Source organism: Lepisosteus platostomus, chromosome 13 (assembly GCF_059453375.1).
Source record: "Lepisosteus platostomus isolate fLepPlt1 chromosome 13, fLepPlt1.hap1, whole genome shotgun sequence".
Classification (NCBI taxonomy): Eukaryota; Metazoa; Chordata; class Actinopteri; order Semionotiformes; family Lepisosteidae; genus Lepisosteus; species Lepisosteus platostomus.
This window is the reverse complement of record NC_142623.1, coordinates 28054566-28067929: the sequence shown is the minus strand read 5'-3', so window position 1 is coordinate 28067929 and position 13364 is coordinate 28054566. Positions and strand designations below refer to the sequence as shown.

Below are 13364 nucleotides of genomic sequence, written 5' to 3'. Positions count from 1 at the left end.
TGTAAATGTTTTATAATAAATCAGGACATGTAGATTTGCAACAAGACGCTGATTTCTCTCTTTGATGTGACCAAGAAGCTTTCTTTCACAGATTCACTCATGTTTCACTTCCATTTGTCCAAATCTGATGACAAATAATAGCATGCAAGCTGTCCTACATAGCCTCTACACTTTCCCCCTCGCCCTACCATCGCCTTGAGGTCTTTTAATTTTTTATTTTTTTTTTTGATGTATCAGGACTCTGGAAAAGTACAGCAACCATTTAAGCAGAGCGAGAGTTGGCCCACGCACTTCCTTGAGCCGTGAGCTCTCCGTGGTCCTGAATTCAACCTGACGCTACTGTAACCCTGAATGTTAATACGAAATATAAAACTCAAACGATCATGTGAGTCGAGAAAAGTCCAAACACCTGTAATTTACACCTTTGTTAGGATGAGCAAACTATTTTCGTGTCTGTACGATTACTTAAATTAATCTAAATTCGTCTGTTTTCAGATGGAATAGCAAATCGAATTTTAACATTTTTAATTTTAACATGTTCTTTGCTTTTTTTAAACCATTTTTATTTATCGGTTTCGCTTTTAGGGTGTTTTTTTTTAGCAAATTAACTGTTCTCTAATACAGATCTGTTAATATCAACATTCGAAATTCAAATTAATTTTTTTAGATGTGTGATTAACTATCATAACACATTTGGTCATTTTATAGGCCAGGTAAAATATTTTGATTGATCATATGCAAGACAAATATTTTGAAAATTTAAGCAAAACCTCAAACGAATGATGAGATGACAACTAATGTTTGAAGAGTTACTGAAAGCTTGGAAGGGGACGGTCATAACACCGTTGCAATTTAAATTTTAATATTAAACATGTATACGATAATGTAACTCTTTAAACTCTGAACTTTGATCGAGAAAATTAACCGTTAGAAATGAATATACATTCATTATTAACAATTTTTTTAGCATTAAAATCATTCAAATGGAGTTGACCGTGGATCCGAACTTGTTACTTCTCCCACTTAGTGGTTTCTAATTAACTCTATGAGCACCAATGCCGTCCATAAAATAGCCACGTCCCTCAAAAAAATGTTTGAAGCTAAATGGTTTTGGCTCCTCCGGCTAATTTCCTAGGCTTCTTGCATGCAACACGCTTGCGCGTAGCTGCGGGTCCTATTCCTGGCATGCAGCTTGTAAGATGAGTAAAGAAGCAGGTGGAGAGAGTTGCATAGAGAGAGGCTCTGTCATTGGAAGGTGCTCACACTGACAGGAGCAAGCCAGAGAGTCAACCCAGCCTCTATGTCAAGGCTGCCTACCTGCAAGGTGTGCTGCAAAGATGATGACCATGAACAGCAAGCAGCCTTTCTCTATGCATCCTGTACTACAGGAGCCTAAATATGCCAGTCTCCACTCAAGTTCAGAGGCTATGCGCAGAGTTTGCCTTCCAACCCCACAGGTATGTAAATCTGCATAATTACTGCTTTAAGGCACATTTTTGACAGACACTAGCTTAATGTTTTTTTCATGTTGCCGGAACAATCAGATAGCACTGTACTTCTATCTCAGTGTCTCTCTCCCCCCTCTTCCACCTCTCTCTCGCTCTCTCTCTCTCACACACACACTCTGTCTGTCTCTGATCCACATGTCTATTCAAGCAAAGCTTCTGCCTTCATATTAATTTTTATGACCTGGGCTTTGAGGAGGATTCTCTCTGTGCTTGAAAATGTTTTTTAATCCTGAGTTGACAGAATTCCCCACTGACTCCAATATGCGCATTCTTGCTTGCAGCTTCAGGGCAATATATTCGGAGGCTTTGATGAGAGTCTGCTTGCCCGCGCTGAAGCTCTGGCGGCTGTTGATATTGTCTCCCACGGCAAGAGCCATCCTTTCAAGCCAGACGTGACCTACCATACCATGAGCAGTGTCCCCTGCACCTCTACCTCTTCTACAGTGCCCATCTCTCACCCGTCTACCCTAACCTCCCACCACCACGTTCATCAAAGTTTGGAAGGAGACCTCCTCGACCACATCTCCCAGAATTTAACTGTAAGTGGGATGGGGGCACCGGATCCCTCTGTTATGTCGGCTCAGGTCCATCAGCACCATCTACAGACCATGGGTCATCTTCACCAAGCCATGGGGATGGGACACCCACATTCCCTGTCCGCTCACAATGGGATGACCTGCATCAACGACGTGGAATCCGATCCCCGGGAGCTGGAAGCTTTCGCTGAGCGATTTAAACAAAGACGGATCAAGCTTGGAGTGACGCAGGCTGATGTTGGATCTGCTCTTGCCAACCTCAAGATACCAGGGGTCGGGTCTCTTAGCCAGAGCACAATCTGCAGGTTTGAGTCCTTGACCTTGTCTCATAATAATATGATTGCTCTGAAACCTGTCCTGCAAGCCTGGCTGGAGGAGGCAGAGGCGGCACACCGGGAGAAGAACAGCAAGCCCGATCTCTTTAACGGTAACGAACGAAAGCGAAAACGTACCTCAATTGCGGCCCCAGAAAAGCGCTCTTTGGAGGCTTATTTTGCAATCCAGCCCCGTCCATCTTCAGAGAAAATTGCCGCCATTGCAGAAAAGCTGGACCTCAAAAAGAACGTGGTTAGAGTCTGGTTTTGTAATCAGAGACAAAAGCAAAAAAGAATGAAGTACTCGGCGGTACATTAGTTGAAACAAATCAGCGTGACATTGATTTGCGTTTAATCAAGAAAATAGCAGGGATCTACTTATCCATGTCTTCTAAGGACTTGTGATATTAAGCCATGGACGGACTTTTTTTTTGCCTCTCTCACTTTTTCTAAAGTAACACAAGTTTAAAAGTTTAACATCATTTGTAGAAAAGTACTTGTAAAATTTGTATTGAGCACTAAAAGATAACTGCTTGTCACTTCGAGGAAATTTGTTGCTTCAATGTATTTGATGGATTGTCCTGTTCTCATACTTCAATAACATGTTGCTACTTGTATTCCTTTTATTGGTATTAATATTATTAATGCGACAACTATTTTGATTTATATTAAACAGACAAGATTTAAATTAAAGAATATATAGAATACTGTAGTTCTCGCTAATGAAAAATGGTTGGAATAACAGAATCCCTGTTCTGAATCTAGAGAAAATACAGTAGGTATATATATATATCAAAGTCAAAGCTTTAAAATTAAATGCGGTAAATCAATGTACATTTTCATTTTACTTGTAGTAATACATTTCTTGAGAATAAGTTCAAAATGGATAACATTTACTGCTGTCGGAACTACGTGATCGTGTACTTAAAGAAGTCATGTTAAATTTGACTGAAAAGACCTTAACTCTGGACCAGAAACATCTCGTTTTACCGTTTTAAAATAATTTTGAAAAGAACTGGAGAACATTGTTTTAATGTTTCATTTTCAGATTATATTCTTAAATTATGCTTTATATATGAATATATTTTGTTTGAAAATGTCCGCTATTTTAAGGCATGTACAAATACTTAAAATGATGCTCTTTTCACTAACTAATAGGAAAATTATACACTGAGTGTCTATGAAATATATATCACTGTGATTTTATTATTAGTAGGAGTTTATTTTATTACACTAATTCCTTGTGTGTGGCTGTAAAGTAAACAGGTAGATTAAAGGTTAAACGATCTACAGTAGGTAGTCAAGTTAAAATACTGTTTTATTATCAATCATTTCCTTTCTCACTTTTTTACTTGACCAAGTGTGTTTTTCGTCGTGACCTGACGTTACTACTAATAAACTCTCTATAATTTGTAAAAACGAAAATTGAATTAATTTTCATAATACAAATTGCTTTTACTAAAAAATCTTTTTTTCTGCTATTGTTGATTTCAAATCTAATAGCTGTTCACAATACTCGAATTATAACACTATCAAATGGATTTGTACATAAATCATGTAGAATGAAACTGATAACCGCGAAAACTGTTGTAGAGGTATGTGTTTTCAAGAGGACTGAAGTCTTTTTTTTATGGATCCCTAAAGCACTGTCACTATTAAACATTAATGCCAAGAGTGCGAATATTTTCTGAGTATTTCAAGGAAGAGTTTCAATAACTGTCCTAAAAACTTTAAAATGTGCAGCACAAAGAATATCAAATTCATTATGCCACAACTGTTCTGAAATTTTCAAATCCTGTGGTCTTTGCCCCTCATTTCCCAGTCTTTTTAATCAGCCTCAGCGACTTTTTCCCAATCAAACGTCCTTTAATAATAAATGCCCTTATGCCATTACATTATATTGTGGGTTTTGAAAATTTAAAATAAGGTAATGCAATATTAATTGACCGTAGAGGTATAAAACGGGGCAGAAAGCAGTTCACTCTCCATACGAGACTACGCCAATGCCCATTAGGATTCAAAAGGATAAAAACGCTTTTCAGGTAAGAATAACATAATTTAGCTTATCTTTAATCTTTTTCTTCTATTGTTTTGCGACCACCTAACCCCTGCCTAACTAGTAATTTATTTTTGTTTTTTTCCCTTTTGATAAACTAATTTTCTTTGCTATTAATTGGTCAGCCATTACATTATTTGTTTTATCAAAAGACAAAGAAGTATAATGACGACACGTACGTACTGTACAAGGAATGATAAAATAACACCCTTCGGGGTTTAAAATGTTCTATTTCGTCTTTACGATTATTAACATTAATTTTACGTACGTAAGCTGAAATTTTAGCACACAAAAAGTTGTATGCTATAGAGTACATTGAGGTTAGGTTAAGTTTACTTCTTTAAATATCTGACAATTTTTATTCCTCTTTAAACATGTTTGAGTCAATCTAAATAATTTATCATCGTATTTACAGTACATTTATATTAACTTATACATCTACAAACGATATTCTGTAGAATTTAACTGCTTCTCAGTCTTGTTCAAAAGTTTGTTGTGTCTAAGTTTCACAATTGTACGAGTGATTGGTGCGTATATGTTTTAATATATCAAACGTAGCCGTCGTTTATTTATCACGTACTTGTTTTTTGATAATGACAGAAGTTGTGCGATGTCTGACACAGTTTACATTACCTAACGGAACAGGACGGAAACAACTTTCATTGCGAATCCAGTAAACGGCACGTTCAATAATTTTCATTTGAATTTTATGCTTTTCTGAAATAAAGAGATCAATGCGGCAATCCACTGGCGGTACACAAGCCAGTTTATTGGCTCACCTTCTATATAAGAGAGAATCTTTATTCTATCATTTCCCTTACAGTTACTATAACAGTTGAAGATTAGAGTTCAGAGATCCAGTAGAGATCCTTAAGGGGTAAAAGACGCCACAGGATTGCCTTGAGAAGATTTGACAAGAGAGGGAATATACAGTAGGAATAAAAGAAGTCTCTCTGCAACAAAAATCTATACTTAGGCAGAATATACTAAACTGCATAGGCTACTTAATAAGCTATATGAATGAACAATTTAAATAATGTATCGTTCTAATCTTTAGAACGTAAAATAACATTTCACTATCCTTAAACCAACCACATACTCCATACTGCAATGTGACGAAAATTAAACAGATCTTGGTAAATTTAAACATAAAATTAATTCAAGTTTGGAAATACAATTTTGTCTTTATGATTTTTACACGAGGGTCCCCCAGGATGTAATGCTTCATATTATTTAAAAAATATTCAAACAGGAAAACTGTGAAACTGTGCTGTTAGATCATCTAAATATCCCTACAAAACCCCGTGACAATTAGTCGCCAGATCACGTTTTGACATGAAAGTATGGAGCATCGCTTTCTGAAAGCACCTAGTAAATACTAATAGCTTACGTGATGTACAGTATTTTTACAGGATGAACTAATGATGTTAGTAAAACAGAAATACAGGTACTTCCTACAATTAGAGCTCATTCAAATTTAACCAGTAGGTAGACTGTAACATTTTGAAGTTTACCACTTATTTCACTTCAGTGGATATATCATTAAATGTGAAATATGAGCCTCTGTCTATTTCAAATAGTCTATTTCATAAAGCCTTTATCACGATGTCCTTGTGTGAACTGGATGATTTCAAGAAAACTGTCATTCAAACTTAAAGGAAAATTGTAGCACAATAAAATATGAACTCCATAGGTCTATAGTCTGGAAAGCAAAGCTGAAAACTGTTTTTGTAATGGAGGATATCGATGTCCATACTATTTTATAGTTTTAAGGGAATGTTAAGCAGCATTAAGACATTTATTATGTCTTGTACATTAATAAACACAGAAACCTCTATTTAAAAAAAATCAGGTATAAACAGACTAGTTAACCAAGCAACACCTTACTTTTAAGGATTTGTTTTGTATGACACAGTGAATTTCTTATCCCAGTAATATGGCAGACTTACACATTTTTATAGGACTAGAATCATTCTGCTTTCTACTGCCTGTGGTTTCTGAAGAGAATTTTATTGCATCTTAGATGCCTTTAAATTCCAGCAGCCATAAGTCACCTCCATAAAAGCCTAGTTTTTAATTCGGATCCAATTTATCCTCAAACCTTAGTCAGTAGTGTATGTTCCTTCAGGCCACAGTGGGATATGTTCCTTGCCTACATCAGATCAATTAGCTATTAGAAGTACCATTATCCCTGTTTTAAATCTGATAATATTAATGTTTGGTGTCAATTTTCTGGTAATTAAATGGGAAGCTTCTCCTTAGAGAGAATTAAAGTTGGAAATGAACAGAAATAAATTCCTTAATGCTTGTTGATTACTACAGCATTATGATGGGAGTTGGACCAGCCTGCAGCTTAATGTATGAATCAAAACATTGTATTTGGATTCAGAATCCTACTAATGTAGTGCTGTTATTCCATCTTTAAGAACTTAATCTACATTGAATGGCTTATTTTTTCAGGCATCTTACTTTACAAATAAAGATTTTTCACCGATACTTCACATATATTTTTAAAGATTCGAGAACTTTCCTTTTTTAGTTTATAGCTCAGACCCATATTGGTAATTTAAATATCTATAACAGTTTTAATTTCACAAGTAACCTTTATCAAATTCACAAAACGTTATACTGTATATGAATACAACAACATCCCCTCAAAAAAACTTGTCATTGTTGGTGAATAATTAAATAGGTAAAGAGACTGAATGTAACCGTCTAAAAACGCATGAAAGAGTTTATAAGAAATACTTGAATAATGTAACTCCACCAGAAAAGAATTGGATTAAATGTTTTTGCCAGTAAATAATTAATTTCGCTGTGCAGTTATCTGTCACCTTCTGGGACAATGTAATACATTTGGAACAACAACACCAGGCAGGAGTAAAACATTTATAAAAATCACTTTTTTATGTTTCCTTGCTTTAGATTGAATGCCAGATTACACCATGGATCAGAAATCCCAAGTTTCTTTCTTTATTTGCCTGTTAATTAAGAGATCATACCCTTACTGTAAATAGCAGGATTCACGTTCCATTTCACATGAGTTATATTATGCACATAGCACATTTTATATTACTTTTTAAAAAAGCAATTTATGCATGTCTGCCACCTTATCAATTATCTCACAGTGAAGGGCCAAACACCCAAACTCCAGTCCATTTCCAATACACTGGGCCACCCAATTCCAGTCCCTGGCTGGACTAGCACACCTGCTGGCTTTTATCCCATTTGAACTTTCAGTTTTTAGTTGAAGCATTAACTTAACTTGTAAGTTACTTATTCACATCTTTTCAAGACTTTCCATGAACTTGAAAATCTGAAATGTTAGTTTATTTGTAAACAGCAATAGTTAAAAGTAAGCCTTCCACATGTTTAAAAGCTGCAAATGAGGTAACTGACAGCTCACCTGGAAGATAAAATGAACAGGTACTGGGGTCTGAAGGTCTAGTATTAGAATCCCCAACAGCTCTGGGAAGTTTTCATTAGGAGCGTACTGTGTGATGTACAGGAACAAAATACCCTATCCAACAATGCCCTTGTTGTCTTTTAAGAAATACATTTTTAACTGTTAATGCAAGGCCTGATTTTAGTTACAGTATATGTTTCTGGGTTGTTACATTGTATTGCAGGAAATATTTGAATAAGATGTGCTATGTCTGTCCAGGCACAGGTTTGGAGCTACGTGAAAACAAGTTTCTACCTCTCTCAACATATTACCAAGCAATAGTCTTCAGCATTTGTTGAGAAAGTTTATTGCAGAATAAACTACCCCTAAATCTTTTCTCTACCCCATTAGTTCTATGTTAAGCATATCCTGAAGCACAAATAGAAACATAACCATGTATGAATTATTCCCTTTGAAGTAGGAAAGGGTGATTCAGGTTTGATTATGCTTATCATTTGTTTGGTTTTATATAAACAGGTGCAACAAAAGGAAAACAAAATATGTTTTTCAACGCAATCATTCCCTTTTGATCTTAAAAGAATGAAGTGTTCTAATACAGTACTTTTGGCTTATATGCTAATGTTGTTCTGTCTTTCTCTAAAAGACCTCTTTACAGAAGAGGAAAAAAATGGAAAAGAATGACTTTTGTTCTAGAGCTGAACAACATCGATTATTGTGTGCTGACAGTTTCACACTGTTATTTCTGTGAACAAACAAAGAAAGCATGGTTTACTAGTAGGACTCCCTGGGTATCCTGAAAGCAAAATTATACTTTTCTGTCCGGACATACACAGAATCCAGTTTAACATCCAACAGCGCGTTCTCTTAGACAAGCCTCTGTTGATGTGTGTTTTATGAATCGCTGTCTTACATTGATTTTCCCTTTCTTTTTCGCTGATATTCCACTTCTCCCCAGGGCTGTTCGAACAGAGAGATGAAAGCAGGAAAAACCAAACAAGCCATCTACAGTACCCACACAATTGATTTTAACACAAAATTTGCCTTTGCAAACGATGATGGAAAGAAAAAAGAAAGGCGTGAATAATTAATGCCAAAAACAAATGTGAAGAGAAAATCGATAGGAGCTTGCGGAGCATCATAGTGGGATTAAAAGAAGCATTGATACTATATGATGGCTGCTCTGCAGCTACATGATACTCAGATCAAGGTTTCTGTGTCAGATCAGTGACTTTTTTTCATTGTGATACACCTGTTGTACTGCATTCCAAAGTGCACTAACTAAAAGCCCCATATGGTCTTATGTGCATCTTTACTTTTGGAGAATAATCTGTTCAGTCCCATGGCTCCTAGCAAGAGAGCTTGGGTAAATAGGACCATCTTTTCATCAGTCCTGAATACAGTTGTTTGACGATTTTTTCTTGGAATTTCAAGGTTGCATTAAAATGTAACATCAGGTTTCTCTATCACCCTTCCTTTGTTTTGCTAATCAGAAAAAGAAAAAAAATACTAGAAAAATTGATCACTTTCAACTGTATAAAATGAATCAACCCTTCTGTGCATTTGGGCAGTCAAAAGGAAATGCCTAATGTTGTGTAATTGTAGATACAATATATAAGGAATATTATTTCTTTGGTGCAACTCATTTTATTAAGAAAATAGCATGCCGTGGTGTTTGAGTTCAAATGTTTCTACACGATCAAAAATGTTTTGCAATATAAACCTAAATATTTAAATTGGAGCCATAAATTATTTAAGACCAATATCCTTTATATTTTCTAGTTTCTAAAGCCTCGTCCTAAATATGTACAGTGTATCATCATTAATCAATGATCCCCCTGTTTTTGACACTGAATGCATTCCAAATTAAGTGCAGAAGCTGGAAAGGATGCTGTGCTTCTGTTTTTCATTTGTTTATTTTGACTTTAGGTTAAAGATAAAGTGTGGCGTCTCAAAAAAAAATAATCTATTTGCCCTGTTCCAGATTCCCTGATTACATTTCCAGTTAGGTTTTCTGTTTCTAGTTGCATGCTAGCTTTACCACTTTATACTCAAGACATGATCTGGCTTGACAAAGCAGCACCTAAGCAAACTGGTTTCTCTGACAAGACTTCCTGCAAATTCTGCATGCTCTCCCACAACTGAAGTAGTTTACGTATTTACTGTAATTTGGGAACTCCTATGTTCCAATACAGTATAAACATATAAACATTTGTACAATCCCAAATATTTTCATTTTTTGTACAGAATGGCGTTTATTTTCGTAGCTCTATTATAATAATGTATGGCATGTATTATCTCTCAGAAGGAAAACTGTTAAGTAAACCTTCAGATATTTAGCCTTATTTGATCTTTTTTCTCTGAGACCAAAATCCAAGTCAAACATTTGGTGCCAAAATCAACCAAATCATTATCAACCAAAGTATGTTAACAACAGATCATTATTTAGATCAAATGTAATAATATTTGTTTATGCTGAACTAATTTTGTTTTAAAACAGAGACAAATAAGCAATATAAAACCTAATATCTGTGTATGAGTGAAATATTTTTAAGCATGTTGCTCATATAAATAATTAATAGTTGAAATATCCCATGTATTGGATGTCATAACACACTTGTCATGAGGTAAACTGAGATGAAGTCTGCCAAAGAAGAGAAGCATGTGGGAAATGGGAGCAGGTAAATTATTCATACCTTATTAAAGGTATTGCTTTTTCACATACAATCAGATAGTCACTAACCAGTATGACACAGCACTTAATAGCTGTGTGCATTTTCTTTATTATAGTTTCAGGCTATTTCAAATGGAAGCCTTGTCAACAACCTGAACAAATAAAAATACTTTGTGATTATGACACATCCTGATACACACGTACTGTAGTACGTTGCTCTGTAAGCAAAATACTGTAAATAGGAGTTGGAAATGTGTGCAGTATATTTCAATAAATTTGGGAAAAATTGAACCGTTTTAAAAAAAAACAGCTAAAACACTCATCATAAAATATGTAGCCGAGCATGTCTCATACATCTTAGACAGGACTAGAATTCTGTATGTACAGTATGTGCTATGAACACCAATTTACTCAACGCCTTCACTTATGTTTGTACCATTATAGCAATCTTGACAGTTAATAATATACAATAATATACTGTATAAGTAGTTCAAGTAGGTAGCTGCATCAGCAGGTGTAGGCTGCAAAGGAACAAGTAAAGGTTTATTCCATGCTGAAAAGAGAAGAAAGGAAACACAACATTTCGGCAATGGTGTCTTGTGACATTGTGTTACTTTTCTTCTGTTTTCAGCATGGAGTAAACCTTTACTTGTTCCAATAATATATAATATGATAACAGATAATACATTATATATATCAATTACCTTAGTTTGGAGTTAAGAAACCAAGCCTGTTATTACCACAGTTTAATTCACATTGATCATAATCTTTAAAAATTTGATAACAATTACCTACAATTAACTACAAAGTTAATATGAAGTGTAGTGGCTCATCTATCACATTTGTCAATCAAATCTAATTAACCCATTGGTAGGTGTTTCTTGTCATTAACATAATTTTCTCCTCTCTACTCATCCATAAAAGTAAAAAGATACTTATTGTACTGCTATGTATAGATTTATATGGATGAATTACGTAAAGCAAAATGATTTGACTTAAATCTTTATCGATCTTGATCTTCAGCAGACGAACACCATACAATCATGTTCTTGCTAAAAGCACTAGAAACAGTGTGCACAGCATACAATGGTGCTAAATGTTTCTAAGACTGTTACACAGCAGTGTATCTATTAAGGAAAACATTAAAAGGAAAAAAAAGAATAATGCGAAAACATATCACAAAATACTCAAGTGAGAAACTTCTGCCTTCAAAGAAAATACATTAAAAAAAGGATTTCTTGGAGACACATTGAAGATTACATAAAACGACAGTGAAGTCTCAGCACATTTTGCAAGAGTGAGAAAGAAATAACTGAGATTGACGCTATCAGTCCTGTTTTAACATCAGACGGTTGTTGTTGCTGGGGTTGGAAGAAAAAGTTTGCCTGAGATGTTTCTTAGACTGAAACAATGCTTGACACAATGGGGATGAGAGCCTTGTTAATTGCAACAGACTGCCTTCCGGATTGCAAGGGGCTTTTCTCCCAGGCAGGATGCTGTTCAGGCATTAGGAATCACATTGAAGAAGAGGAAATGGCGGAGTGAAGACACTGGCACTTCAATAATTCATAAAATGCCAGCAGCAACAAACGAGAATGGGACCAATATGGAGGGAACAAACTATCTCCCTGCTTTTTATTAGTCTTCTCCTATTAGCATCACATGGGCAACCATTTCAAACTTTGTAAAAGTTCTTCATCAACATGTCAGCAAATCATTAGAGGAATGCTGTGGCTGAAAAGGACTCGGCTGCCCTTAAAAGGTCAATGAGTCCTCCTCTGATGTTCTGCAGGACACATTCAGCAATGTGAAGGCAATGTTTCCATTCGAACAAATTCCAGTCTTCATTGTCACTTAGTTTCTTTATTTGAATCCTGAAAAAAAAGAAAACCTAAAATAAAAAATTCAAATGCAAAATTCAGAACAAGTTTCTTTTAATCAACAGTCTTAACCTTACATTCAAAATGCACTGTGTTAAATTAATTCACATTTCAATGTATCAGGAATACAAAGATGCTTTTATACTGTTATGTATAATGCAATTTTATAAAATAAAATGCAATCCCAAATCTTCTCATTCCCTATTGAAATGCAGGCCCAAAGGGCCCATATGTTTCAGTGCAGTTTTTTATATTTGAAACTGCATTGCACCTTAATATTTCCAGTAAAAAACAAACGGTTTGTATTTTTGTTTGTATGCCAATAATAGCTTAACTAAAGCAGTAGGTCTGTAAATACCAGTCTAGTTTTATCAATCAATAATCCTTCCCCTGAATGTAACTATAGGCTTAAAAGACTCATAAAGTTTAGGCTACAAAATTTCGATCAACTATACAGATATGTGCATAATATTTATAATATTTGGTTTGATTGCAAACATAACTCAATATTACCCATTCACATAATAAAGAATGTAACATACTCCCTGTATTCGAGTATTTCATTTTAAAGTATATTTAAATGACATTTCTTTCCTGAAATACAGTGGACCATGGTTGTTTGATTTGGACAGAAGGATTCATTAATTCATATGTTCTTCTTTTCCAGTGAGCCATGAAGAAGAGAGACATTGCGGAGTAGCAAGTCATGCCTCACAGACAGAGATAAAAAGGAGCAAAGCAGAACGACAACAATGTCATACGACAAAAATGGTCAAATTAAATATCAGTAACAATCGTGCTGTACACCAGATTCAGTTCTTTTCTCCTTTCCTTTTAAAACTAGCAGTTTCAGCCATTCAATCCCAGCTGAAGCTGATTTGATGCAGAAATGCTGAGATAAACAACTGGTGGAAAGTCAGTGGGACTGAGGTGCAAATAAATATCAATCTTCTAGTGCATTCTGATATCTGTACCTATTCTCACCAGACCTTT

The 13364-nt window shown here is 35.1% G+C and overlaps 1 protein-coding gene across 2 annotated transcripts; it reads left to right on the top strand.

Annotated features, from left to right (window-relative positions):
* Nucleotides 1-1223: 1223 nt before the first annotated feature.
* Nucleotides 1224-13364, top strand: pou4f3 (POU class 4 homeobox 3). 2 transcript variants are annotated; one of them, XM_088603968.1, is made up of 3 exons: nucleotides 1224-1457; nucleotides 1790-2471; nucleotides 13039-13364. In XM_088603968.1, exons 1-3 carry the CDS (start codon nucleotides 1338-1340, stop codon nucleotides 13251-13253), a joined length of 1017 nt encoding a protein of 338 aa, XP_088460094.1. In that variant the 5' UTR covers nucleotides 1224-1337; the 3' UTR covers nucleotides 13254-13364. The 2 variants fall into 2 exon arrangements, with proteins under 2 accessions (XP_088460094.1, XP_088460095.1); XM_088603969.1 differs by lacking the exon at nucleotides 13039-13364 and having other exon boundaries at nucleotides 1790-4032.